At 37.7% G+C, this 27,103-nt stretch overlaps 1 protein-coding gene across 7 annotated transcripts in view; it reads right to left on the bottom strand.

The window, feature by feature from the left end:
* The window catches only part of enc (encore), a 1,357,661-nt gene that overhangs the window by 508,606 nt on the left and 821,952 nt on the right, over positions 1–27,103 (bottom strand). For 6 of the 7 annotated variants that reach the window (XM_067147181.2, XM_067147182.2, XM_067147183.2 and 3 more), the window contains one exon: positions 19,898–20,057. The exons of the other annotated variant lie outside the window; for it this stretch is intronic. In XM_067147181.2, coding sequence (XP_067003282.2) covers positions 19,898–20,057 — 160 coding nt within the window. The remainder of the gene's footprint in view (positions 1–19,897; positions 20,058–27,103) is intronic. 7 annotated transcript variants of the gene reach the window in all.

Below are 27,103 nucleotides of genomic sequence, written 5' to 3'. Positions count from 1 at the left end.
TAATGATCAAATAGTGATCCTTCATATTTCAGGCATGGTGAATCTGGATCTCAAGACAGTTTTTCTCCATCACATCAGGTTTGTTAGACTCTCACATAAGTACAGGATTAATACACTATCATCACAATGTAAGGATAATTTTTTTCCTTGTTAATTTTATCCATCTGAACACTCGTATATTATACCGTTATATTTATGAGAATAATATAAAAATAAGTATTGTGTAAAGAGATTTTGAGGAAAAATATTAATTAAAAGAATCTGTCTGTTTACATTATTCTAGTCTATTCTAGAGACTAGTCACTAGACTTGGAGTTTTTAAGTAATTTAGCGACAGAATTTCAAAGATAGCGACTAGTGAATTTTCTAGAGATCTTAGGAGCCATTTCAAGACTTCTGGCAAATTTAAATTTATTACTTGATAAAAATAGCATTGCGCTTCGCATAATCGCGCAGGCGCATGATGCACTTACTGTTTACTGGTAACATGTTTTAGAATGACAATCCAGAGTTTGTTTTATGACATCTTTACTGATTTGAAGAAATTTCTTTGAGTTGCTTTTCATTTGTGAGCTGTACTTGGATTTTCTCCCTTTAGTAACCAGAAGTGATCTGCCAACATGTTCTTGTTCCATTTCAATTGATATCTGCATTCTCTCTCCCACACATCCTGGAGGAATCATTCTCATTGCTCTTTGCTCAACAATCCTAGGTTCTGAGGGAAATAATCCAATGTGAATGTAACATGTGCTCCTTTAAGCTCATATTACAGCCTAATTCTTGGAAAGAAACAAGTATTTTCTCCATCATTTGTCTGTAGTCTGGAACCTTTATGTTGCCAAGCAAGTTTTTGACTACACCCTGGAATACTTTCTAATACTGATCGTTCTGCTGCACACATAATGTCTACCAAATTTAATATCTGATATGTGGACCTATGAAGATCCCCTCAACCCCTTGATTTTGGCAGTACTGATAACTGGGAATCCATGAAACAAGCACTGAAAGCATTTGCCCTCATTGACTGCAGCCTTTAAAATTTGCTTTATAAGCCCTAATTTGATATGTAAGGGTGAATGACCAGCTGTACGGATGAGGACGATGGCTGGTGCATTCCTTGGGCTTGAGACACGTTAGGAAATCCTTTCTCCTAAATATCAGAGTTCTGTATTGTGTTCCTGCACATATCCTGGAAACACAAGACTCACAAGTATAAATCTTTTCCTTACCTTTCTCAAACAACATCATATGCGTCAGTTTGCTTATTCATGAAACATATATAGCAAATTGAACGATATGTATAAATGTTTATATTTTGTCATAAATGAAAAAATGTTAAAAATATTTAAAATGATCTAAACATTCTTCAAAGTGCCATATAATGACCTAAAAACTTCTAGAAAGTTGAAATAATGACTGATCATAAAAATAAAAAAACCATAATGTAAAATAAAAACTTGCTATTATTATGGCGGAATTAATTTCTATACTACTGAGCAACATCCTACTGCAAAGGGAAAAATGATGACATTTCAACATCCACCCCCTATGCATGATCATTTCTCCATCAACCTGGAATTACTGATCTACTGTTCTCTGCACGGAGACTACATGGGAAGTATAAAGCACATGTGAACTCGAGTGCTTTCTCAAAAAGTTATACAAGTATAAAATGGCCATGACAATATTTTTGGCTTTCCCAGTTCTAATAATATTGGTATTCCTAAAAGTGTAAAGATATTATAATACCAAATTCATGTTCGACCATTCTACTAGCTTGTGAAAGTTTGTAATTAATAACTCTTTTATTAGAACCTGTATCAGGGTTTTATTCAGATGGTTTCAAGGTTACTTCATTAAATGTGAATGCTGTTGGTGCCAGAATGTTCGGAATTTTTTCTTCTACTTTCTAGCATAATTGGGTACCCTTGAAAACATCGTCAGACATTCTGTCTTGACACGCTGGATTAAGATGAAGAAAATTGTAATCCGCACAGACTAGAGCAAATAAGACAATGCTGAAGCAGTGCTTGTACCCGGTGCATGCACAAGCCTTTTCCGGTTTCACTAAGAGATGGTGCCAGCAAACAGTACGCAGCGTATGAATTTGACACATATGTCAGTTTGTTCGTCTGACATTAACCTACCAACACACACAAGTTGAGTCTGCCAAACACTAGTGTCTGTAATCGAAACAGACTTTCAACCTATTAGGTCGTGTTGCGAACATTTAGGACGTGTTGAAGAGATGTTAAAAACAGAACAAAAATGGCCAACCGGATACATTTAGAACATGTTGAAGAGATGTTAAAAACAGAACAAAAATGGCCAACCGGACACAAGTGGGATCCGAACAAAACACCTTCCACCATAGCATGTCTAGACTTTCTCTGCACTTTGCTTAATTATTTTTGCTATTGTGTTGTCTGCCCATAGCTGAAAGCTTTTCTTAATAAATTGATTTTCTACTGTAAGTAGTCTTTTAGGCTTAGTCTGGCAAGGTTGATTCAGACTTCATATACAATCATTTTCACAAAAACCAGAATATATTGGAAGACTGGAGATAGGAAGTTCATATTCGCAGGACATGTGCATTAGTATGTTCTGAAGAAATGATTAGCATGTGAACCATGTCAACACTTGGGTTTAAGGCCCACACCGGTATCTCGGCGCAACACCACCGACTGGTGAAATGTGCCTGCAGCTCTCTTTGTCATTATAAACCGAAGGTAATGGATCAGTGTGACTTGAGCAGATGTGCAGGATGCCTCGCAGACGTATGTGAGAACCATACCGTCAAATGAGTGAGTTAGAAAGGGGGCGCATTATTGGCATGAAGAACATGGTGCATCCATCCGGGAAATTGCTGCATGTGTGGGACAAAGTGTGTCAGCAGTGCAATGGGTGTGTACAGAATGGTTCATAGAGGGCCGTAGAACATGATGAGATGGTTCCGGTTGCACCACCCAAACCCCCAGCAGGACAATGCGCAACCACATGCTGCTGCACGACGTGCCTTCTTGTTGTCACAGGATGTCAGATTGTTGCCCCGGCCCACCAAATCACTGGACTTGCCGCCAATCGAAAATGTGGTGAAACGATGGATGTGGCGCTGTGAAACAATGTCAACCACCAAAGAAGAACTGTGGAACCAGGTGAATGCAGCATGGGTGGCTATACCCCAGGACGTCATTCACACCATATACACATTGATGCCATCACTCCTGGAACAAGTTATCAATGCCCATGAAGTACCCAGTGCCTACTAGGCAACAGGACACATGCTGAACCTAGGTGACTGAAATGCTAATCATTTCTGCAGAACATACTAATGAACATGTCCTATGAACATGAACTTCCTATCTCTAGTCTCTCAAGGTGTTCTGTTTTTTTTATGAACATGAACAAGAGTGTGCTTGTTGTACACATTGCTAACTGTGAACGTGATACTTATGGTAACGATTATGTTCAACCAATGCTAAACAGCGAACGTCACATTTATGCTAGCAGTGCATTATAACTCATTGCAGCCACCAACATGACAAGGGAATAACATGATACAGAATCCCAGAAGAACCTCGATGAAAAGGCCTTGCATAGATCCCAAGTCTGCCAGTGCCCGAGCTACAGAAGAAAATCAAACAATGCTATGGGATGCATCTGAAATCCTAAAATCCAGTATATCTGTGCTAACACACCCTTATTTTACATTAGGAAAGCATATCGCTAAAAAGCTCACAAAACATGATTCAAGCACCTTAGCACAAGTGAAGTATGCGATTAAGGTTTTTTTGAAGCGAAGAACAACATTGATTTAGACCGAACAGATCAACACTAGATCTCATTTTATTGACAATAATACATTGAAAATACTGGGATAAAGATAGAACAGTTATAGTTGTATTCTTGGATGCTAAAAAGGCATATCTCATCATCATGTACCACATATGCACATAAGGGAATGTCTGAGATGCAAAAAAGTGCTAGATGAGATTTATAGCTTGAGTAAAACAATTATATTGAGAGAAAAAGAGCTGGGTGTAAATGCAGGTATCCATGTCAAGTTGTTTTGAAACCTCTTCACTTCATTAATGCCTTTGCTGGCGAGATGTACTGTTTACAGTGCACTATGTCCTCTGGTATGGGCTAGAATAAATTTGTTACTTTCGTTGACTTGTCTCAGTTAGCCTCCGTGGCTCAGGCGGCAGCACGCCGGCCTCTCACGGCTGGGTTCCGTGGTTCAAATCCCGGTCAGTCCATACAAGATTTGTGCTGGACAAAGCGGAGGCGAGACAGGATTTTCACCGGGTGCTCCGGTTTTCCCTGTCATCTTTCATTCCAGCAACACTCTCCAATATCACCCTATTTCATTAACCATTCATTAATTATTGCCCCAGCGGAGTGCGACAGGCTTTGGCAGCCAGCACAATTCCAATCCTCACCGCTAGGAGGGTGCTTCATTCATTCCATTCCTGACCTGGTCAAATGACAGGAAACAGGCTGTGGATTTTCATTTTTTGACCTGTTTCAGTCCAATCCTTGACTTTACAGTATGAAAGTGACTGAGGTATGAGCAATGCTAGAAATACCATTCTTTATGCAGCCAGTCCCTGTGATGAATGGTCTGAAAAGATCGCTCATAGGGTCAGTTGGTGTATGCATTTCAGCGGGCTTGGCAGAATGATATGCAATAGTAACTTCTGGCATGGTGAGGAAAGCAACGGGAAATGACCTCACTCCTCATTTCCCAAGTATGCCTCTTCAGTGACACCTAGGCTATTTATGACAGCTGTTGGTGGAGCTGTGAATGATCAAACCAATCTTTGGGCTGAATACCAACACTTCATTACTATAATGGATTGCGCAATACAGATCAGGACCCATTAGAATCAGGAGGATATCACCTTTACAAAGGTCCCCCAGGGAAAAGAGTGATGAAGAATGTTCCTCAATTTGGAGTAGGATTCTTGGACCATAACAGCATATTAGCTTCAATTGAAGCTTTTTCTTCGACCTCCCCAAGAATGTCACTCCTAACAGTTAAAGTAGAGAATAAAACATACACATTGATAAATGTCCATGCCCCAACGAATGACAAAAAAACCCAAAGAAAAGGAAGAAACAGAAAAATTTTGGGAAGAATTGGTCCAGTTGATATCAGGTATCTCTGATACACATATTAAAATTTTACTTGGCGACTTTAATGCTAAAATAGGAAAAGAAAAACGATTTCGTACAGTAGTGGGTAAATGGCCAGCACATAAATTTACAAATAAAAATGGTCAAAGATTAATTATCTTTGTATAGATCATGGATTAATTTTGGAATCTACAAGGTTTAAAAGAAGACCACACAAACTAATGACTTGGAAATGCCCTAATATTAAATTGGGGGAGTTCCAGATTGATCATATGGCCATGGACAAGAATTATCACAAATTTATAATGTGAAAGTACTCCGTGGGGTAGACATAGATTCAGATCACTATATTTCCAAGATTAAAATAAAATTAATGCCAAAAAAGAAGAACAAAATATCCAAATCCAATAGGAGGAAGAAGTATGACCCTAGTTATTTAATTAATAATAAACTGTATTTTTAAAGGTCTAAAACTCCTCTAAGCGACAATTTGGGGATGGTAATTGAAAACTTAAAACCATAGCTGAAGAAATTGCTCCTGTTAAAAAATGAAAGAAACATGCCTGGTGGAATGTGGAGTGTGACACAGCGATTCAAAAAAAGGCACAAAGCATGGTTGAATGGTCAACAAAAGAGAACAGAAAAGTCCCGCGAAGAACTAAATAATGCTAGAAAATAAACAGCCAAAGAAATCAGAAGCGTTAAGAGAAATTATCACAAAGAATCATTAAACGCCATAGATGAAGCATTCATACAACATAAGACGAGGGATTTTTATAAAAGTTTTGACAATACCAAGTAAACTATACTCCAACACTTACGATGAGAAATACAAATGGAAAACTGGCACAGAGTAACCAAGAGAATGCAGAAATTTTTGCTCAATACTTTCAAGAATTACTTAATAGTGAAGAACCAACACAATACCTAAGAGTATAACCTTCATTCAAAAAGTAAAACACCATTAGAAAAGGTTATACCACCAGATTACAATGAAGTGTTGAAAGCCATCGATTCACTTAAAAATTACAAAGCTTCAGGGGAGAATCAACTAACTGCAGAAATATGGAAGAATGCTAATACACAAACAATTCAGAATTTACATAAATACCTCAAAGATATTTGGAATACTGAAAAAATGCCCAAAGAGTGGAATATGGCGATAATACACCCTTTACATAAAAAAAAGGTGACAGATCAGATCCCAACAATTATCGTGGGATATCATTGCTGGATATCACTTACAAAAATTTTTCAAAGTTATTATACATGAGAATTCAAGAACAACTTGACTGTGAACTTGGAGAATACCAAGGAGGCTTTCGTCCAGGGAGAAGTTGTCCAGATCAAATTATCAGTTTAAGGTGGATTATGAAGCATCATAGGATTAGAAACAAAAAGTTAGTCATCACGTTTGTTGATTTTAAAAAGCCGTATGATAGTATCCATCGTGAATCATTATTGAATATCCTAAAAGAATTTGGTTCACATCCAAAACTTATTCGCTTTATTGGAATTACCCTTAAGAACACTAAATCTAAAGTCAGATTTAGAAATGAACTCTCAAAGCCATTTTACATTAATACTGGACTTAGGCAGGGAGATGGACTCTCACCTTTATTGTTTAACTGTGTGTTGAAAAAAATCATGCAGGAATGGAATAAGATGTGTCAACCTAACATCAAGATTGGCAGAAAAATAAGACTCAATTGTTTAGCATTCGCTGATGATCTTGCACTACTTGCTAATGATATGGAAGAAGCTAAATTGCAAATAGAAGAACTTGATAACATAGCAAGAAAAGTTGGATTGCAAATTTCATATGAAAAAACAGAAATAATGCCAACCTTCCCTGTTACAGCACCAATCATTACCTTAGCCAATACCAAACAAATTAAAATTGTGAATAAGTTTAAATATCTTGGTGAAATTATAACGTGGAACACCAATGAAAAATCATCAATAGAAAGCACAACATTTAAGTTAAAAAAAAGCACAACAAATTACATGGCCAACGTACAAGAAAAAATCTCTTTCAATAAATGCTAAACTTCAACATTACTGTTCCGTCATTAAACCTGAAGCGACTTATGCTTGTGAAAGACTAAACAACTGATACACTGCAAAGGGTTGACAGAAGGATACTCAGAACAATCATTAATAGAAAACATCAGGTGGATGGACAATGGAGATTATTGCCTAATGCAGTGGTTTATAGGGAAAGTGAATCTATAATAGATACGATGAGAAAAAGAAGAATTCTCTTTTTCTGTCATCTTTCTAGATTAAATGATAATAGGATAATAAAACAACTATTTAATTACTTTTGGAAAAGTAAAACAAAAAATAATTGGTTTAAAGAAGTTCAGAATGATTTAGAAGAGCTGAATATTACAATGAAGCAAATTGAAAATAGAGAAGAAAAAAGGATTTTCAAGAACAAACAAATAAGATTGTCACTAAAAACTGTACAACACAAAAAATATGTCATATCTGATGAAAAAAGGGCAGCCAGGTCAACCAGAATGAAGAGGTTTTGGGAAAGGAAAAAGATGATGCAAGCTAAATCTTCAGTTAATTCTTTGTTAACATAAATGTATTTGGGTTTGATTTAAGTGCTCCAATGTGGGAGTAAACTATGTAAATAAATAAATAAATAAATAAATAAATAAATAAATAAATAAATAAATAAATAAATAAATAAATAAATAAATAAATAAATGGATGAGGTTATAAAAGCAGAGAAAATGAAGGATCAGACAACAAATACACTTGTATATGCTGACAGGACAAGACAGAACCGTAAGTTCAAGCTAAATCAAGATCTCTAGTAAGAAGAATTTGAAAGAATGGGAATGATCATCAGCTGAACTAGAACAGTTGATTTAGGGATGAGTTGAAATCCTGAAGCAGTCCACCTACGAGTACAAAATGAAGAAGTAGATCTTATTAACACTTCCAGTTTCTTCTACAGGTATAATAATGCAGCCCAATGATTTTTAGATACCACTCTGATTTGTTATGTAACATATAACTCAGTATCACGTCTATACTAAATAGCCTAAAAATCTGAAAATTTGTACACACCTTCACAAGATGATCTAGTATGTTTTTTTTAAATTTCTTTATTTGCCATGAATATTCGTTTTATCACTCGTGCCACTTGAATTCCAACCATGTACTTCACAGACCTCGGGACTGCCACAAGTTTATTTAGATTGCACATCCTACAATGCAGCAATTTACCCCAAGATGTAGTAAAATGTTTATCTGCCTGCTATCTACCAGTAAACTAATATGCTGTGTCATCTAACATACATTTAAACCTAAAAAGTTGGCACAAATTCAAATCCGACTAAGGTCGGATACAGGATTCTCAGGATACCCACCAGTAACCTAAATCAGTTTCCAGTATACTTTCCCCTGTGTTCTCCCATGGATATGCCCAATTTCCTGCATTAAATATAGTAGGACGTGGTACATAAAGGTGACTGTCAAGTAGGTTATTCATACTCTGGAATCATTATCTTGAAACATACTTTGCATGAACACTTACAATAGCATAAACGAACTTGAATTAAATGTAACATAAGTCAAACAAGGTACACCTTATCATAAAATGCCAATCTATGAAGTAATCCCACCAAAAAAGCCACTACAATGAATACTACAATCAATGAAAATGAACAACACTGCTAACCGCCAGGAGAGGTGTCTTCCTGCATCACGCTCACTTGTTTCACTCCCTGGCCACCTCTGAGTGACATCATGCGGTATGAAGTCGGCACTCGTCCGCCCTGCTGACGAAACACGCGTTTTTAATGCCGATCTTTTCAGTTAGTTCTGCTTTATGATTTAACCTGGCGTGAACCCGTGCAGTGTAATGATGTGTGGAAATGTTAAAAGTCGTATTTATTGTGCTGTGGTGCAGTGTCATAATTATGGATTTAAATGTATCTATGTTATGTATCATAGGTTTCCGAAAAAAAAGACGAGTTAAAGCATTGTTGATTTCTCGCTGTAAGTGATAAGTTCAATCCGGACAATTCTCGCATATGTTTTGTTTATTTCCTTCCAACGGATTACGAGCGAGATATGAAAAATAAGCTTTTAGGTTTGCCCACCAAGAAAATATTACGCCAAGATGCTGTACCATCTCAATTTATTGTGAACTGGAATGGAGGTTTTACTACTGAAGGACAATAGTGGTAGAAGTGAAACTATGTCACAGGTATGTATTCTTTACTTCCATATCTGTTCTCTAACTGTATAAGCTGCTTTGAAAACTCTGGCCTATTAGTGACAAAAACACTGTTCTAAAACATGTATGTACTGGCACTCCACAGGTCTCCACTGAATGAGATATATGGCATGAAGAATGAAATATCAGGAAAAAGGCCATGTCTACTCCCACTATTATCCCCTAATAAGAAGAAAGTCGACCAGTCAACTATTACTGACACAATTGAAGATACTAAGGACGAAGAAATAGAAAAACTTCAAAGACAAGTTGAAGAACTGAAAAGGAAGAATGATGCTACTTTGGTAACTACAAAAGACATGCTTAAAAAATGCACATTTCCACGGTATGCCATATCAGCCAAAAGACGACCGTCATCACCCAAAATGACACAAAATGTTACCAGAAAAGAGGTAGCGAAAATACTATCAAAATATTTTACACCAGGACAGATATGATGTCTCGTAAGGGTGAAGAAAAGAGTGCCGAAGAACTGTTCCTGGCATTTTCAGTTGTTAACACCAGCCCAATTATTCGACCATTTGAGCCTTCTGTTCCCTTCTCAGGGAATGTGGCAAGCATTTACAAGACAGACAGAGAAATGTGTTTTTCTCGTGAGTGGAATTACAAGGTTTTCATTGTCAAACAATGATATATAGCCTATTGTACTATAGAGATTGCTACCGAAAAAAAGAAATAGAAGGGAATGAGTGGATTAAAAAAAAAAGAGCAATGCAGTGTAAGCAAGCATTTTTACATACCTAGTCAATGGGAGGTACAAAGTGACATATTTTAGACTGAATAGTTCGGAGAGGGGATTCTGTAGTGGTAGACATAAACACTACATCAAAATAAGATTTTATTGAAAATAAGCAGGCTCAACTCTTTTCTGAACTGCTCACTGAAAACAGAAACTGCGATAAATTTGTGTACCCATTAAGACGACACCCAGTGGTAATTTACCACACCTTCAATACCACTGGTATACTGTACGTCAATTAAATATATATGTACATACTAGCACCAGTTATAAGAAACTTCTTAATCCAGGACTTTTCTGTACGAAGCCAATAAAACTGTCATCATCTCTATTTAACTCTTGAACTGGCATTTTCATTTCGTCACCTACTGTATGTTCTTCCATCATCGTTATGTATATATAATTTTGTTATGATAATTAGCACTTTTAGAACTCTCTAAGAACACCTTAAGATTTTAAAGACCGAGTTTGATAGCTGCAGTCGCTTAAGTGCGGCCAGTATCCAGTATTCGGGAGATAGTAGGTTCGAACCCCACTGTCGGCAGCCCTGAAAATGGTTTTCCGTGGTTTCCCATTTTCACACCAGGCAAATGCTGGCTGGGGCTGTACCTTAATTAAGGCCACGGCCGCTTCCTTCCCACTCCTAGCCTTTCCCTGTCCCATCGTCGCCATAAGACCTATCAGTGTCGGTGCGACGTAAAGCAACTAGCACAACTAGCACAAGATTTTAAAGCTGTAAGAGAGCTAGACACTTTTCATTTTTCATTTTTCTGGGGAAGAATCACTCCAAAGAGAGTATCAACTGAATGAACACAGCCCAATGAATTCCATTTGCCGCAGCACACAAAAAAAAACCCACTCTGATTTGGCTCGACATGCGTCAAAATCATGCATTACAGAGCTCTTGTCAGATTTGTTTGAATGTGTAAATATACAAAACTAACACCATGTCTATTTTTCAAGTGCAGTGTAACTCAAATTCAAATATTTTTAAAATGTTTGTTTTTCTTGCTAATATAGTGTCTTTTTTATACTGCAACTCCAATTAACAAGTTCATGAGGACAAATATGGGAAACTACTTAGATAGTAAGAGGAAGTAGGGACTGGAATAATTTGACAAAGGAGACTTTTGATAATTTCCAACTTCTCTGATATAATTTGAGAAAATACTAATCTGCCACTTTGGTGACAACAGCCCTGAATGCAGATCAGTGGAGACTAATTGGTAAACATTTCGTTGAACAGTGAGAGAAGAACTCCGTAGCCACAATCAAATGTCACTACTTCTATCCCAGCCCAGTGTGTTCACTCTCTTGCTTGACTGTGACATACTCTTGGTAAGTAAGCTGGCCACATTCAAACAATCCCAGCCACAGTGGAATAGCCTCAATGGGCACCCAGCTGAGCAGCTGTGGTCTAGAAAGATCTGAGGAAGCTAATTATATATAAGTTGGCAAAGCCTCGTCATCGGAGTACACAACATATTAAATACCCACATCATGGACATTAAAGATGAACATCGACAATGTTTATGAAAACGTTGAACCTGGGAGAAGGTAATAAAATGCCTTTGGGAGTGGCGAACCCATCGTACAAACTGCATCAAGACCTCGGAAAATGCTAGGGCATCAGCCTGAAGTGACGCACAGTTCCCGGTGACTGGGGGAACTGTGAGAAGTGCGCTACCAGACATCACAAGAATCGGTATCGTCAATGTCATGACTTTGAATGGCAAGATAGAAGAACTGATGGAGTATATGGAAAAGAAAGACATAGCAATGATGGGGAATAAGTGAGACAAAATGGAAGGGGAAAGGTTAAAAAGGATAGATTATATTGGAGTGGAGGAAAGATGGAAACAAATGGTGATGGTGTTATACTGAGAGAAGACCAGGACAAAATTGACCACATAAGTGACAGGATAATTAAAGTTACACTTGGACCTGAGAGTGGAATCAAGGATTTTATACAGGTTTATGCACCCCAATCGAGGAATGCAGATGAATGTTTAGAAGAGTTTCTAGAAGAACTGGAAAGCTGTATTGAAGACAAAGAGGTTATAATAATACTGGGAAGACATGAATGCACATGTTGGAACAGACAGGGAAGAGAAGGGATAATTGGCCCCTATAGTTATGGAAACCAAGATGGAGATTTGGTAATATATGTTTGTAGAAGGAATGGATTAATTGTTGGCAATACAAAGTTTAGGAAAAAGAACTCACAAAATATAACTAGATAGGTTGGGGAGATAGAAAGAGTAAGACAATGATTGATCTTATTCTGGTGAGCAGGAGAAACAAAGACAACTGGAAGATGTGACGGCAATGCCATGGGCAGATTTCGAAGGAGACCACAAAGTGGTGGTAGCCAAATTAAGACTGGGTAAAATCACAATGTAAATAGAAAAAAGGGAAAGAAAAATAAAGGGAGGGAAGTTAAAAAAGAAAGAAATAAGGGAATAGTTTCAAGAGGATCTGAAGAACAAAATTCCCAAAGACATCGTGAATAGTGTGTAAGAGGAATAGACATGTTTCAGAAATGGTTTAGCAAAATGTGGTAAACACCTGTGGAAGAGTTTCAGGGAGGAAAAAGGAAAAGGAGACTCCTTGGTGGAACAGCAGGGTAAAGGAAGCAGTTAAATGGCTTGGAGGAAGTGGATAGGCAGTAATAGTACAGAGAACTGGCAGAAATATAAAGAAGCCAAAAAGGTATAATTATAAGAAAATAGTACAAGAAGAGGAACAGAAGAGCTGGGAAAGTTTCAGAAACTTTACAGGAGGATATAAAGGCAAGTAAAAAGGTTTTGTATGGTTTGGTGATGAATAGTTTACAAATTAGGGAAGATACAAAATTTGTAAAAACTGAAACAGGGCAGATATTGATGCAAAGAGATGTCATATTAAAAAGATGGGAAGAATACTTCTCAGAATTGCTAAATATTAGATACAGTGAACTGGTAGATGAGAACGAGCAAGAAGAAACAATGGGGAAAGAAGAAGAACAAGAAAAGGGGATATTGATGGTAGAAATAGAGGAAACCATACAAAAGATGAAGAGTGGTAAAGCAGCAGGAGTGGATGAGGTAACTATGGAAATGATAAAAGCAGCAGGACCAATAAGGCTACAGTGGCTGTGTAGATTATTTAGAATAATCTGGAGGAAGAAAGAGATTCCAGAAGAGTGGGGAAAGGGTTTAATTATCCTGATATTTAAAAAAGGTGATAAAAAGGAATGTAATAACAACAGAAGGATCACCCTTATTGCCCATGTAGCTAGGATATTTGAGGGAGTACTGGAAGGGAGAATGAGGAGGAAGAAGCACAGCATGGTTTTAGGAAAGACAGATCAACGTTTGACCTGATCTTTACATTAAGACAAATGATGGAGAAAGGATGGGAGTTTGGAAAAGACATAGTGATGACATTTATTGACATTGAGAAAGCTTATGACAGTGTTCCCAGACAGTTGGTATGGGACACATCAAAGAAAGAAACTAGTTAACAGAGTGGAAGTGCAAATGATAAAAGCTATGTACAAAAATTGTGTTAGTAGTGTGAAGACTAGTAAAGGAAAATGAGAATGGTGTAAAGCTGAAAAGGGTCTCCAATAGGGAAGTGTACATCATAGTCATGGATGAAATTCATACGAACATTAAACAGAGATCGGGAAGACAGGCAACAAAAGCCATCTTGTTTGCAGATGATATAGTGATATGGGGTGAAGATGAAATGGAAGTGCAAAAACCAGTAAATGTATAGAATCAAGAGATAGAGAAATTTGGGATGAAAGTAAGAACACAGAAAAGTAATAGTGATGATAAGAGGAAGGAAGGAAGGAAGGAAGGAAGGAAGGAAGGAAGGAAGGAAGGAAGGAAGGAAGGAAGGAAGGAAGGGGAAAGATAAAACTGAATGGTAAAATTCTGGAAGTGGTTAAAAGTTTCAAGTACTTGGGAAGTGTGATCACAGAAGATGGAAAGATAACCAAGGAAATTGGAAAAAGAATACAACAAGCAAACAGCTTCTACCACAGAGTAAGGGGTATTTTGTAGAACCAAGATATCCTAAAGAAATGTACTAAAGTACTATATTCAACCTATTATGAACCCATACTAACCTATGCAGCTGGATCGTGGACTACAATGAAATGAGAGGCAGGGGAGATGAAATTCCTAAGAGGTATTAATCTTGAAACTTTAAGACAGGATAGAAACAACAAAGCTAAAGTGGTATGGGCATATGATGAGAATGGGAGAAGTGAGAGTGTCAAAAAAAAGCTTTTTCAGAGAAGTTAACAGGAAAGAGACCATGAGGAAGACCCCAAAAGTGGTGGACATATTCAGTGTAGGAGTGCATAGAGAAGAGGGGAGGAAAACCAGATGTACTAAAGGTGAAGAGTGGTGGAGAGACAGGCAGCGATGGAGGTCCTTGATTCACAACCCGACTCGGGAAGCTGGAAACAGGAAATGAAGGTGATGATAATAATATTATACAGTAATTCCTTGTGCAGGCAGTTCCTGTTGTGAATAGTGTGAAAGCGTGCATAGAGTTGGTTGTGGATGCGCTTGAGTAGGCTTAGCAGACTGATGTGCAACAGCATCTTCTGCTCAGGAGAGCAATAAGAAACTACCTCACTTCTCATTTTACTACAACGCCTTTTCATATCTGCTAGGCCAAGGTACACCCTTTGCTAAGGCTAGCTATCGCCCAAGGATTTTCCGTCTCCTGACAGTTGATGGTGAGGCTGTGAGAATTCAATCAGCCTTCAGATTGGAGACTGAACACAGATTACAAGCAATATCCCAAGGGGAGTGCAAACGTAACAGTCATATAACAACTGTACCGCGAGGGTACACCTGCCCCGTTCATTCAAACGAAGTGCCTTGAAAAACGCCATCTTCAGTATAAACTTGCAACTACTTGGGCAAGAAGTTTGGACTTTTCCTCACAGATGGCTCACCCAAAAGAATGTATGTTATGCCCTCTAGTGTGAACAAGAACTATTACAATTCTCATGTAATTTGTTATTTTAAGGTTTCCTATACTGGGTTGATTTGCCTTTGTTTTTTGGTGTATCACAGTTGTCAACACTTCGATCTCTTTCCGCCAACTTCAAAATTAACCAATTAGAAATTTTGTATGTGTATTTTTCCACCAATCAGCATTTTCTTCTATTATCCAATAATAAATTGGGGGGTTTTGGGCCTTAGTCCATATCTCTCTCGAACCTTCCTCTCGGATATAAAAGCTGGCAATATATTGTACCGGGAACAGCAGTACGGAAATAAGTCCTCGCAAATAAAATTTAAAACTTCGCGCCGGCTCAACAGCAGAAGACGGTCAGGGACAGAGAGCAACCTGTGCGTGTGACGTAGAGTGGGTTGACGTCGCAGCCTGCCTCCCCGTGACACAGAGAGAGCCTATGTCAGCATGGAATGTTAACTGAAGGTTGACATTTCTGACATGCTCTATTGGTGAAAAATATCTAATTCCCTCCATGGGAATTTAGAATTTTCCATTCGGAACTGCTAGGTGGGCAATAATTCCATTGTGGAGATTTATCTCCCGTATGCTGTTATCAGACGGTGCCTCTTATAAGGGCTTCCAATAAGTTCGCCTGCATACACCCCAGCGTCAGTGGGTAGGGTCTGACACATCCTGCTCTGATGAGTCTAGTGTCAGACCTAAGACAAAACACTGGTCAATAGAGCAAACGCCTGAAAAGCCTTACATCTGATAAGTCTTTGACATTTTTAAACTGTATAACACTGCGTGTGGACTTGAAAATTTCCCGTGATTCACGAGTGATAGAATCTAGCCTCATTTAAGACATTTAAACTTTAATGATGATTTATTTGGACAGATGTTTCAAACTTACATTTCTAACCCATGATTGATGAAACAATCTGAACAGTGATAAATTGTGTACAATATTCACCTTGCCAACCAATTGAAATATTTTGCACATTTTGTGTGTCAGATTTAGAACTTTTCAGACAGTGACAAGAGATTAATTGATGAATTAATTTCAATCTATGACGGTGTCATCGGACTTATAGAAATCATGGAATTTTCCAATATCTCATGCATTCAGAGTAGACATTGGACTGTCATTAGTTCCAATCTGTATACTGCGCATTTAATTGAACTGTGAGTAAATGATAGACTGAACGCTTATTTGAACTGTGCATTCGCTATAGACAATGAGCTGTGTGTTAATGACTGACTATGAATATCTATTTAGGCCGTGCATTCATGGTAGGTATTGAACTGTGTTTAGAGATGAAACAAGTAATTGAACGTGCATTCATGGTAGACATTGAACAGTGCTAAGAAGTGAATTACGTATTCAAACTTTGCATTCATGGTAGACATTAGACTGTGTTTAAAGTGTACATTTACCATGAAATTAAACTGTTTATTCATGACTAAGCAATGAACTGTGCATTTAAACTATGGGTTTTCAATAGACAGTATTTTTTTGTGTGTGATCAAACCACAAACTGTGGAAGAGTGAAACCTATTTCATTTAATTTCAAATTAATGAATCATATCGGTTTACAAGTGAAACATTTTCTTTTTCAAGTGACTGAGTTAAAATTGCATGTAACCTTAAACAAATATTTTGTGTGTGATAATTTCAAACTGTTTCAAGTATCAAATTTTCTTTAATCAATTTTATTGACATTTGATTGCGTTACACTATGAGTGACTCTTTCATTCAACATTCAAATCTGTTATTCAAGAAACTCTTTCCGTGTCCCAGGTGCTAATGTGTACAGTCATAAGTCATTCTCCGTGCAACCAAATCTCAATATTCACACTACTACGTTATCCCGATCTGGACGTCGTATGGATATTCCAGAACCTCCATCATGGGAGAAATCATGATTCCATGGTGCCGAGAGGAGACTGATGGCAGTACGAGGAGAGCAGCCGGATTTCGAGTACATCACCAGCTTGGATGAGGAAAGGATCATTTCCTGCATATTTGATGTATGAAGGTGATATAATTTTGAACTTTGTTAATAAATTCAGAACTAAAAAAAAAAAAAAAAAAAAAAAAAGAACTTAAGAAATAAAATAAAAACCCTCTTCCTCTGGAAGCACTTCAATCAGAACGGTACACGCCCTGCGTCTAACTCATGCTCGTCAAAGTACCATATTTACTGTTACAATATAGAGCCACCTTGTCTACTAAGTTTACTGAATGTGTGCTAATAGTGGAGGCGGGGGCGTTCCGCTCTTTATCGAGCAGTCCAGCGCTGTAAGGTAATGGCAGCCATTTACTAACTACATGACAGCCTCTGAAAGCTGGCTCGAAGGGAAGATTTCCTATCCTCAATAATGTAACCTTGAATTTCCAATCCTCTAAAATGTAACTTTCTACTGTAAATTTCAAACAAGCCAAAAAGCACTTGGCTTAAATTCGGGAATAGAGAGTAACACACTCTCGAGTTCCCCATCAACTTGAATTTGAGGCGACTATGTTTTGTAACCGTTTTCCGTCTGTAGCTTTGTAACTTAAATCTTCTCTATCTAGTCACCTCAGTAGTAAGCTGCCTCTGTGGATCAGCGGTAGAGTGTCGGCCTCAGGATCCCAAGATAGCGGGTTCAAACCCGGCAGATGTAGTCGGATTTTTGAAGGGCGGAAAAAAGTCCATTCGACACTCCATGTCGTACGATGTCGGCATGTAAAAGATCTCTGGTGACACATTTGGTGTTTACCCGACAAAATTCAATAAATCTCAGCCATAGACGCCCAAGAGAGTTTCGGTTTACTCAGTCTGCCATCTAGTGGGGGTCTAGAGTAGAACGGAACGTCGAAACTGATGAGCAGACAGCCAGATGGCGTCAAATAGAAATGTCTGCACACGGTAGCCGAGGCCATACGATTATTATTATTACCTCAGTAGTATAGAATTAGCCTCTGTAACGTCGGGCAGTAAACCCAACTAGGGTTTTAAACTTCTAAGTGTCAGTTTTAAGGAGTGCAAGAGTCTGCCTCCACATCATTTTGATTTTTGGGCCAGTAAATTTAACCTGTTTTTTCCTTCCCACAAAGGCCCAGTAGAATGAGTATTCGATACTCCTATAAAACTTAGTTATTTCTGTTAAGTGATTAAAATATTGAGAGTTTATGTCAGTGAATTCTGTTTGCATTTTAAAATGTAGGTTGTGCCTTGAGAGGCCTGAAAGTTTAAATTATCGTGAGCAAATATGCTCCGGTTGTTGAAGGTTGCCATGAGAAGGCAGTAGAGGTATAAGCTTTGGAGCGTAGTCTCCGAGATATTCATAGAGCATAGACGCTCTTTCTATTTTTTGTAGAAGTCTTATTAGAACTCAGTAAAGGAACGTGGAAGACCTGTCTCCTTGACTCTTGAGAGTGATGCTCAAGTAAAATTTGTAAAATCGGGAGTTTCAAGCTCAGAGGATTAACTGACAAATTTTGTTGATTTTCTGATTTCTCCTACTTTGTATTTAAAATACTGTACCTGAAATCTTGTTCCGTTGCTGAGTGACTTGTTTTGTTAATATTTTGAATTTGAGAAAAAAAAGAGGAGAAAAGAAATACAACTTTAATTTTAAAGCTTTTAATTAATTTTTTGATTGTAGTAGATAGACCCATTCATGCATGCACCTTCTTTCAACTCTGTGCACCACAAAAACACAGTAACAATAACATTACTCCATTTTAGAGATGCTGATGTAGTCTAAGCTTTTATTGCTGGTAAATACACCCACTGGACAGAGCTGGGATTGAACCCGCCAACTTGGGCTCTCGGAAGGCTAGCGTTTTTACTGTCTGAACAACTCAACCCGCTGGCTGTAGTCTTACCATAACTCATTCTAAAATGTTGTCTGAAAGAGTGACCATTTGTGAATGAATAAGCTCAGAGTCTACTTCCTTCCTCACCCCCACTATAGAGAAGTGGCATCATCCTCAGTGCATGAAAGGTATCGATTTTATTTTTTTTAATCTGAGAGAACTACAAACCATTAACTTGTCCATACCTACTACCAATGCTACCATACTCGGAGATTTTAATAAAGTCTGCAATAATGAAGAATCTTGGTATATTTCGAAGAAGTGTGATTCAACCCTATGATAATGTGACTTATTGTCTTACTCATTAAAGGCCACATCTTATGATAATTTTTGGCTGGAAGTCCCGCTTCACCCTGTTTGTAGTCTAGATTTATCACAGCACCATCAGCATGCATTTTAACTCTTTGCAGAGAGCTCATTTAAGTCTCTCTTTTTTTTTTTTTTTTTTTTTTTTTTTTTTTTTTTTTTTTTGCTTCAAGTCGCACCGACACAGATAGGTCTTATGGCAACGATGGGATAGGAAAGGCCTAGGAATGGGAAGGAAGTGGCCGTGGCCTTAATTAAGGTACAGGCCCAGCATTTGCATGATGTGAAAATGGGAAACCACGGAAAACCATCTTCAGGGCTGCCAACAGTGGGGTTCGAACCTACTATCTCCCGATTACTGGATACTAGCCGCACATAAGCGACTGCAGCTATCAAGCTCGGTGCATTTAGGTCTTGGTTTTGTGGAAGGTAAGTATGTGTAATATGTGTAAAATGTAATATGGAAGCAGTACTAACGTGAACATACAGGTGTCATTCCAGTGCTGACTATACCAAATGGAAATGAGTAAGTTTAATGAAAGACTTGTCCATATTAAACACCTTCAAACCATTAAAAATAAGAAGAGTTCATCAGGATTACATAATTCATGTCACCTCTTACCTTTTTTATTACTATGCTCAGCCTCTACTGTGGTACTGGACTGAATCACAGAGTTGGTTGAACTTAAACTGCTCCCACTGTTATCCTCTGATATCTTGGGTGGATTGGCCGGATCATATCTATAGATGGAGCCATCAGGATTTGTATAAGGCTGGCCAGTCTGGTACAAAACATAAGAATTAAAAGCTAACAGTTAACAGACAATGGAATATTCAATTACACAAACTTAAAAATAATAAAAAAATTAAATAATTAACAAAATAATAATCAAATAAATAAATGAAATAAATAAAAAGTTAATTGCCAACTCACCCTAAATATTTTGGCAAATACATCTTCTCTGGTTGCATGCTTTGAGCATGAGGAGAGGTCAGGATTAGGAGGTTAGTCCAATTCATTCATCATTCTTCTGGTAACTTCTACGTTCATCTTGGTATTAAAACATTTCAACAAAGAATTTTGGCAACAGAAATGGTAGATATTGCCATGCAAACAATGATTTACACATTTGATAGGTGTTGATAATTATGATAATGGTAGTTGCTGCTGCTGCTGCTGCTGTTGTTGTTGTAAAAGGGGCCTAACATCTATGTCACCAACCACTCTGGAAGGTATCACCAGAGTAAAAGAATCAATATCTGACTTGTCATTATCAATTTATTTAAAAAACATACTGACAAACTGTACCAAGTTATGATCTCTGTTAACTTTCCCTATCTTACATCTTTCTATTTGTTTCTACAGGGAGTATCTAAATTACACTGGCAAAATAAACAGGGATGCTCTTTGTATTAAATAAAGAACAAAAGCGCAATCAGATTGGAGGATTTAACTTTTCTTTTTGAGAAAATGAGGTTACTATGTTACTTACGGGCGTACGATTCAATTAATGAACTTGCCATATTTGCTGTGCTAGAGCGCAAACCGCTGCCTGCCACTGTGCTTCGGGGAAAGGAGGAGAAGTGGGGTGTATCACAGAGACAGAGATGAAACTCAGTGTCAGTGCGAACGCACAAGTTTCTCCTTCATTTAGCGCAATTGCTTCCCAGCCCCAATAGGCAGTATACAGTTTGTTCTGCCCATATTGGCTATTCAGGTTGTGGTATAATTTGGGAGAGAATGACTCCATTTCAGTACATCAATGAAGAAATACCTGATATGCACCTAGCCTATGGCACAGCAAATGACAACAGGAGAGAAACTGCACTGATTTATGGCGTCCAGCACCCTAATCGCCACCAACCTCATCCTTCAACCTGTGGGACCATTGGCAGGAGATGGCATGAAGGAGGGCGGAAGAAAACCCTCGTGTGACAGGCGCACATTTCAGCATCGGTTTAGTGTCAATATTTGGGCCGGTATAGTTAGTGTCCCCTTCAAATTTGGCCTATAATCAGCATTTTATTAGGTATTTTTAATTGCCAATATCATTCTTTTATTAGAAGTGTAGTGTCAAGTTTTATTCATGAGTAGCCCTGTTCTCATTTAAAAAAGTGGTTTGGCAGGTTTTGGGCAAGGCCAAAGTATTGATTTTTCCAGCCAGCAATCGACGACACGTTATGTCACGCGGTCGACTGGGAATTTTTCATGGTCACTTCCGCATACGAGTGCATGTCAGAGTTCACTTGGAGCACCAGTAATTTCTAGAAACAATTACAGCAAATCAACGAACGTAATGACAACCAATTAAGAGTCAGGACAGAGCCACACCTCCTTAGCTGAAGGAATATAAACCCGAACGAAATGCATTAAAACTCTCTTTATTGTTTGACTCCATACTGCTGCAGACTTTGAGAACCTCGAAGTTAAGTGTGTTCATCAAGCGTGGTTAGACTTGACAATTTTTCTAAGACTGTCAGTTTCAGCTACCTTCGGGGCTTCAAGAGAGAAGAGTACAAATCACCATAATCAGCCACATCAGGATGTTTCATCAATTTACAAGAGGAGCAAGCAATTCACCTGAGAAAATGGACTTTGCTGTTGTCATGCTGTGCTAAATGTAGGCACATTCTAACATGAGGGAGAGAACGACGAGGACGACCTGCAACATGCGACCAGTTTCGAATCACCTGGAGAGATCGAGTTATATAAAAAATTTAAGTACATTTTTTGTAACATTTTACAGTCCACCTTTGTAGACGTAATGTGAGCCTTTTCATTTAAATCAGTATTTCTATTAGAGTAGTTCAAGATTGCAATATTTTCCTGTTTCATTCTCACAGTGTCATGGTAGTATAGTTACTGTGTGTATGAATGTTATTTGGTCTCTATTAGTTTAGTTAGCCATGCAGTGTCTTCTGAGATTCATTCTGATCCTTGCACATACCTAAACCTATTTAAAAATAATGGACCCTTCCGATCAAAGGTAATTTAAACAATCTTTGATTTGTGAACTCGTGTGGGACAGAATTTCGTTAAGTCTTATTTGACAAAATTTCAATGCGTTTCCCTTCTTATGCATTTCTGTGAACTTAGGTAGGATAGTGTCATCTAATGCAATGTTAAATTCAGACTTACAGCAGAACTAATAATCACCTCTGATAATAATGATAATTTTATACCCAGTTAAATGAAAGATTAATGGTCTTGAGTAATAATAATTGTTACCGTGGTTTGGTGAATCAGCAGAGGTGAAAGAAGGTGCTGGGATGAATAGGTCTCAATCTACGAAATGAAAGTTAATTTAAAATCTAGCAAGGTTTTATATATATATATATTTTATTCTTTTTAAGATCAAGAAATAACAAATATAACAGGTACTTAGTAGCCTAGCAACAAATCGAGAATGTACAATTACAGTGGTTACAGGATTTGGGCTCCGAGAGCCAGACACACAAGTCTTGAGCTATAAGCCCAACTTGACACATATACAAGATTCAACAAAGGGGCAGAAGACCCCAATCATGCCCAGGAGCTCTTGCTCCCAATTAGACAGTAAAGCCTCCTCGAGGCACGCAGAAACAAATTTTTTGGGAAGAGCAACCCACTCTAAAAGTTCCAGCCTATCAAAGGCCCCACCAAACTCCACCCTCAAGCTGACCTCCGAGCACATGAAAACAGGGGTAAAAATACCCAACCTACTGAGGCCTACTCAATAAAGAAATAGGACAATTACATGGCCTCCAAAATACCAACTTGAGTGGAGGCGTAACTTGCACTCCGAATATACTTTATTAGAAACTATTTGGCTCTAGGCCGCTTTTGCAAGGGCTAATCCCATACTACAGAGGTGACTTATATAAAAAAATTATATTACATTAGGAAGGGAAGAAACGGTTGAGAAAATAAGTTCACCTCAAAGCAATAGGAGTGGGAGCTTGAGAGGGTTAAGCACTCTCTATCCCAATATGTAGTTTAAAGAGATAGAATTTTTACCAAGTGTCTTTTACATGTTAGAGGAAAGTTACATGGTAAAGGCTTCGAACCTGCCCCGAGAGTTAAACTGCTGAGCTAGCAAGAAAATAAGTTATTAAAAGGGCATTACCTTATTGATGAACTGCTGCCCGACGAAAGAGGCGCTTCCCGCCCCCTGCTACATAATTTACACAATGATAGATGTTACTGAAGTGGCGCAGAGACCCGAAAATCAGCAGTTTATATACCCTCACAGAACATTCGAGACCTTCATGAATGATAACACCCTCCCACAAGCATTTTATTGGACGGCCAAAACATTACAAGTCAAAACTGAAGAAGACATCTAGGATTGGTGGAAAATTAATTACAAAAATTACTCATTGGTCGAATTCAAAACTGGCGGAAAGAGAAGGGTTATACAGCCAACCTAAACAATGACTGAAAGAAATTTAACAAAGAACAAACTTATGCATACTAAAATTCTTTTTTAAAAAAAGTTCTTTCACTTCGCACTAGGGTGCACCGTTGTATTTCTTCAGTAGTGCCATCTAGAAGAGAATGTTTACACTTCTCACTACAGAGAAAACAAAAATAAATCGAAAAAGACACAGTTCAGAACTCTTCAAAATTTACAGATAGCGACATCTTCTGATAACCTTTAGAATTAACATGGTTGTTAGAGTTCAGGCTTCCTCCAGTAGAGGAGTTTCAACTGGCGCAAAGTTTGAATTAGCGGCACGGAGGTGTACCGCCTGGTACAATAATGTTTACTGTTCTTGTGATATATTTCATGTGTGCTCTATTGCTGAAATAAGGGTCTGCAATATGGCAAAATCCTGCGAGATTAATTCATGGATTTATTCTGGAGAAGCCTGTGTCTTGGGTTACCATGCGTTCTGCAAATTTTGAGCACATGGAGAATAATATTAATGAGATTTAGGGATAAAAATAATTTATCGCTACTCACAGACCACATGGCCGATGACAATGATATTTAACCTGATTAATGGGGTGATAATTGTTGTCTATTTCTTCTGAATGGCAAATTCCTGAATTTTTATGTGATCAATATTGTTTATATCCTATTACTTCTTTCAAAAGTGATTGCCAATATTCAATCATGTGCTACCGGCTGTCGAACATTACGAGTTATCAAATCTGATCATTCCATTGAATTGAAAATATTGTATTACAATAGCCCGTTCGTTAAATGAATTAATTCAGGAATGTCAGGATGAGGTTCATCATCAAACTATTTTGTTTACAACAAGCCAGATGAGGCTAATTTTGATTTTATTTACCTTTCAGTGTAAATCATACTTCAGTGTCGAAGGAGCAGATAGTCAGAATTGTTCAAACTATCATATGAGAAGAGATAAGAATTCAAACATCAAGAATTTGTTAAATATTCTGTTTCATTTTGTTTAAAAAAAGAAGTGCTATTTATGATAAATGTCAAGCCTTATTGTTTTCATTTGTGTGTTTTTTCCATTGCCGTCAGTCCTAGTTCCTTAAACTGTCCCTAAAATAAGCAAAGCAAGTCCACAAACGGTCCACCTCTGGAACTCTCGTGTACCAGTTCAGCCTGTCCGGCAAATAGGGGACATTAGCAACTATTTACTTCTGGGCTGTATGTAATTCACCTCTCCTGAATCGTGAGAAATGCTAATGTTTCTCAGTAGAATCACTGCCTAGATTATTAAAAGATGTTCCCCTGAGTATTCGGCAGCAAATGTGGCTGTATCTTAGTGGCACCCCACCACATTTCGCTTGTTAGGTCACGCAGTACTTAAATGGGTAGGCTGTGGTGAGCCAGTTAAATGAACTCCACGCTTGGTCAATTTAACTCCCATTTACTTTTCATGCTATGTAAAGATGAGAGCAGAAGGAGAAATATTGAAGATTTATTGTAATCAAACCACTGGATGTATTGTTTCTTTCATTCAGTATTTCATTCCTTTTACAATACTGTGAGTAAAGGAATGCACGATCGTGCAGCAGCAGAGATGCATCTTTGCAGATGTTAAATAATAAAGAACGTTTACTGATACCAACAGACCAAAAAGAGAAATGATAGGGTGCATCCCTTGACTGACAAATGTGTCTTAATTACTTTGTGTTCTTGTACTGTCTGTGCATTTACTGATGCTTAATAAACAAACTGTGGATATTGCCTGTAAGAGATAAGAGTCAAACAAAGAAACTTGTGCATTTGCATTATCTCTATCGTAAACTTCACCCTCCAGCAGTGGGCCGTGGTCTGTGCTCTAGCACAGCAATTACAGTGAATTCATCAATTTGAATGGCGTGCCCAGAAGTAAAAACGTAACTCCATTTTCTTGAAAAGAAAAATTTTCTCCGTCAATCTGATGCGCCATTCTATTTTATATAACACGAAGAGCAACCCTGATTTTTTTTGTCAATATAATTTAAATACACCCCGTAAATTTTGGCTCTTATAACAAACAGCAAAATGAAATTACATGATAAAATTAGGGTTTAAAAATATAACAACAATAATTTTAATAATAATAATAATAAAATAGAGGACCCGTACTGCTCAGCAACATTCCTTATAAATAGGTTAGATAACTCATTTTGATATCCCTGTGGTACTCATATTGTTTTGCCTGCCCTATCCAATAGTTTATGAACATTTAATACCGGTACATAATGACTGATTCATTCGTTATTTAGTTTATAACACTTCTTTCCATTTAATATTCTCCGTGCTTCGACCATTCAGCCATATCCGGATCTTAACATTTTCGAATGATCTTGCCTGAGATAGTGCAACATACAATAGGCCGTGACAATGCTGGTTCGGGTAAGTAAACTACCCACCTTCTTCGAGCGTTTGTCTGTGTTTTATAAATCGTCATACATACGGCTAGTTGACTTCATAGGTTCCCATCTGAGCGCACGTATATGTTTTTTCTTAGCAGCTTGCAGATGATTAGGAACGTTCTGCCATCTGTTGAGTATATTGAAAAGCCGGGGAAGGTCAGAGAATCAAAGAGTATATAGCAGAGAATAGTATCCTTCCATCATCAAAGAAAGCATATATTCTCCAGCTTGGCAGGTAGTAATCAAACATAGCTGCATACTATCACATTACTAAGGATGAAAATCTCTTATCAGAATATTAATGAAAGTGTTAGTCGCTTAGCAACCGCCAACTACAGAAAGCATTGCAGGTTAGGGTAAGCCTTCGCCTGCAATTATTGGAGTGATCAATTTACTGATTTGATTTTATGATTACTCTAGTTGGCTGAACTTACAGACCTATCAATATCCCATGATTCACCAGCAGGTAATTCCGGAAGAATAAAATAGAAAAAAAGCAAATTGGTCCAGTAGAACAGATGGGCGGATTTGCCAAAGCTGTTTTTAGTGAAGTCTTTTAACAATAATAATAATAATAATAATAATAATAATAATAATAATAATAATGCCGTATAGGCAACCTGCACATCTGTAGGGATGGGGCCCTATCTAAAATGAATTCTAATGCTGAAGACGGCATAAACACCCAGCCCCAAACCATAGAAATTAACAGAAGGAAGTTAAAATCCCTGAATCAGCCAGGAATCGAACCCGTAACCCTGTGGACTAGAATGCTAACCATTTAGCCATGGAGCCAGAGAAAATAAGATATAATTGGTAGCAAAAGCGATAACCAGCTAACACAAAAGAGTCAGGGACAACACTGATATAGTATACTGCATGTCACAGTGGGCTGAACAGTAAAAACTCCTATGGTCCTTACATTCCACCTCAAATATTGTTTCAACATTTTTGTTTATTTTGTAATCATTGATATTAAAAAGTCAAGGATACACATGAAAT

Source organism: Anabrus simplex, chromosome 5, assembly GCF_040414725.1.
Source record: "Anabrus simplex isolate iqAnaSimp1 chromosome 5, ASM4041472v1, whole genome shotgun sequence".
NCBI lineage: Eukaryota > Metazoa > Arthropoda > Insecta > Orthoptera > Tettigoniidae > Anabrus > Anabrus simplex.
The sequence above is the reverse complement of the archived record's forward strand: the minus strand, read 5'-3'. Positions and strand labels throughout refer to the sequence as shown.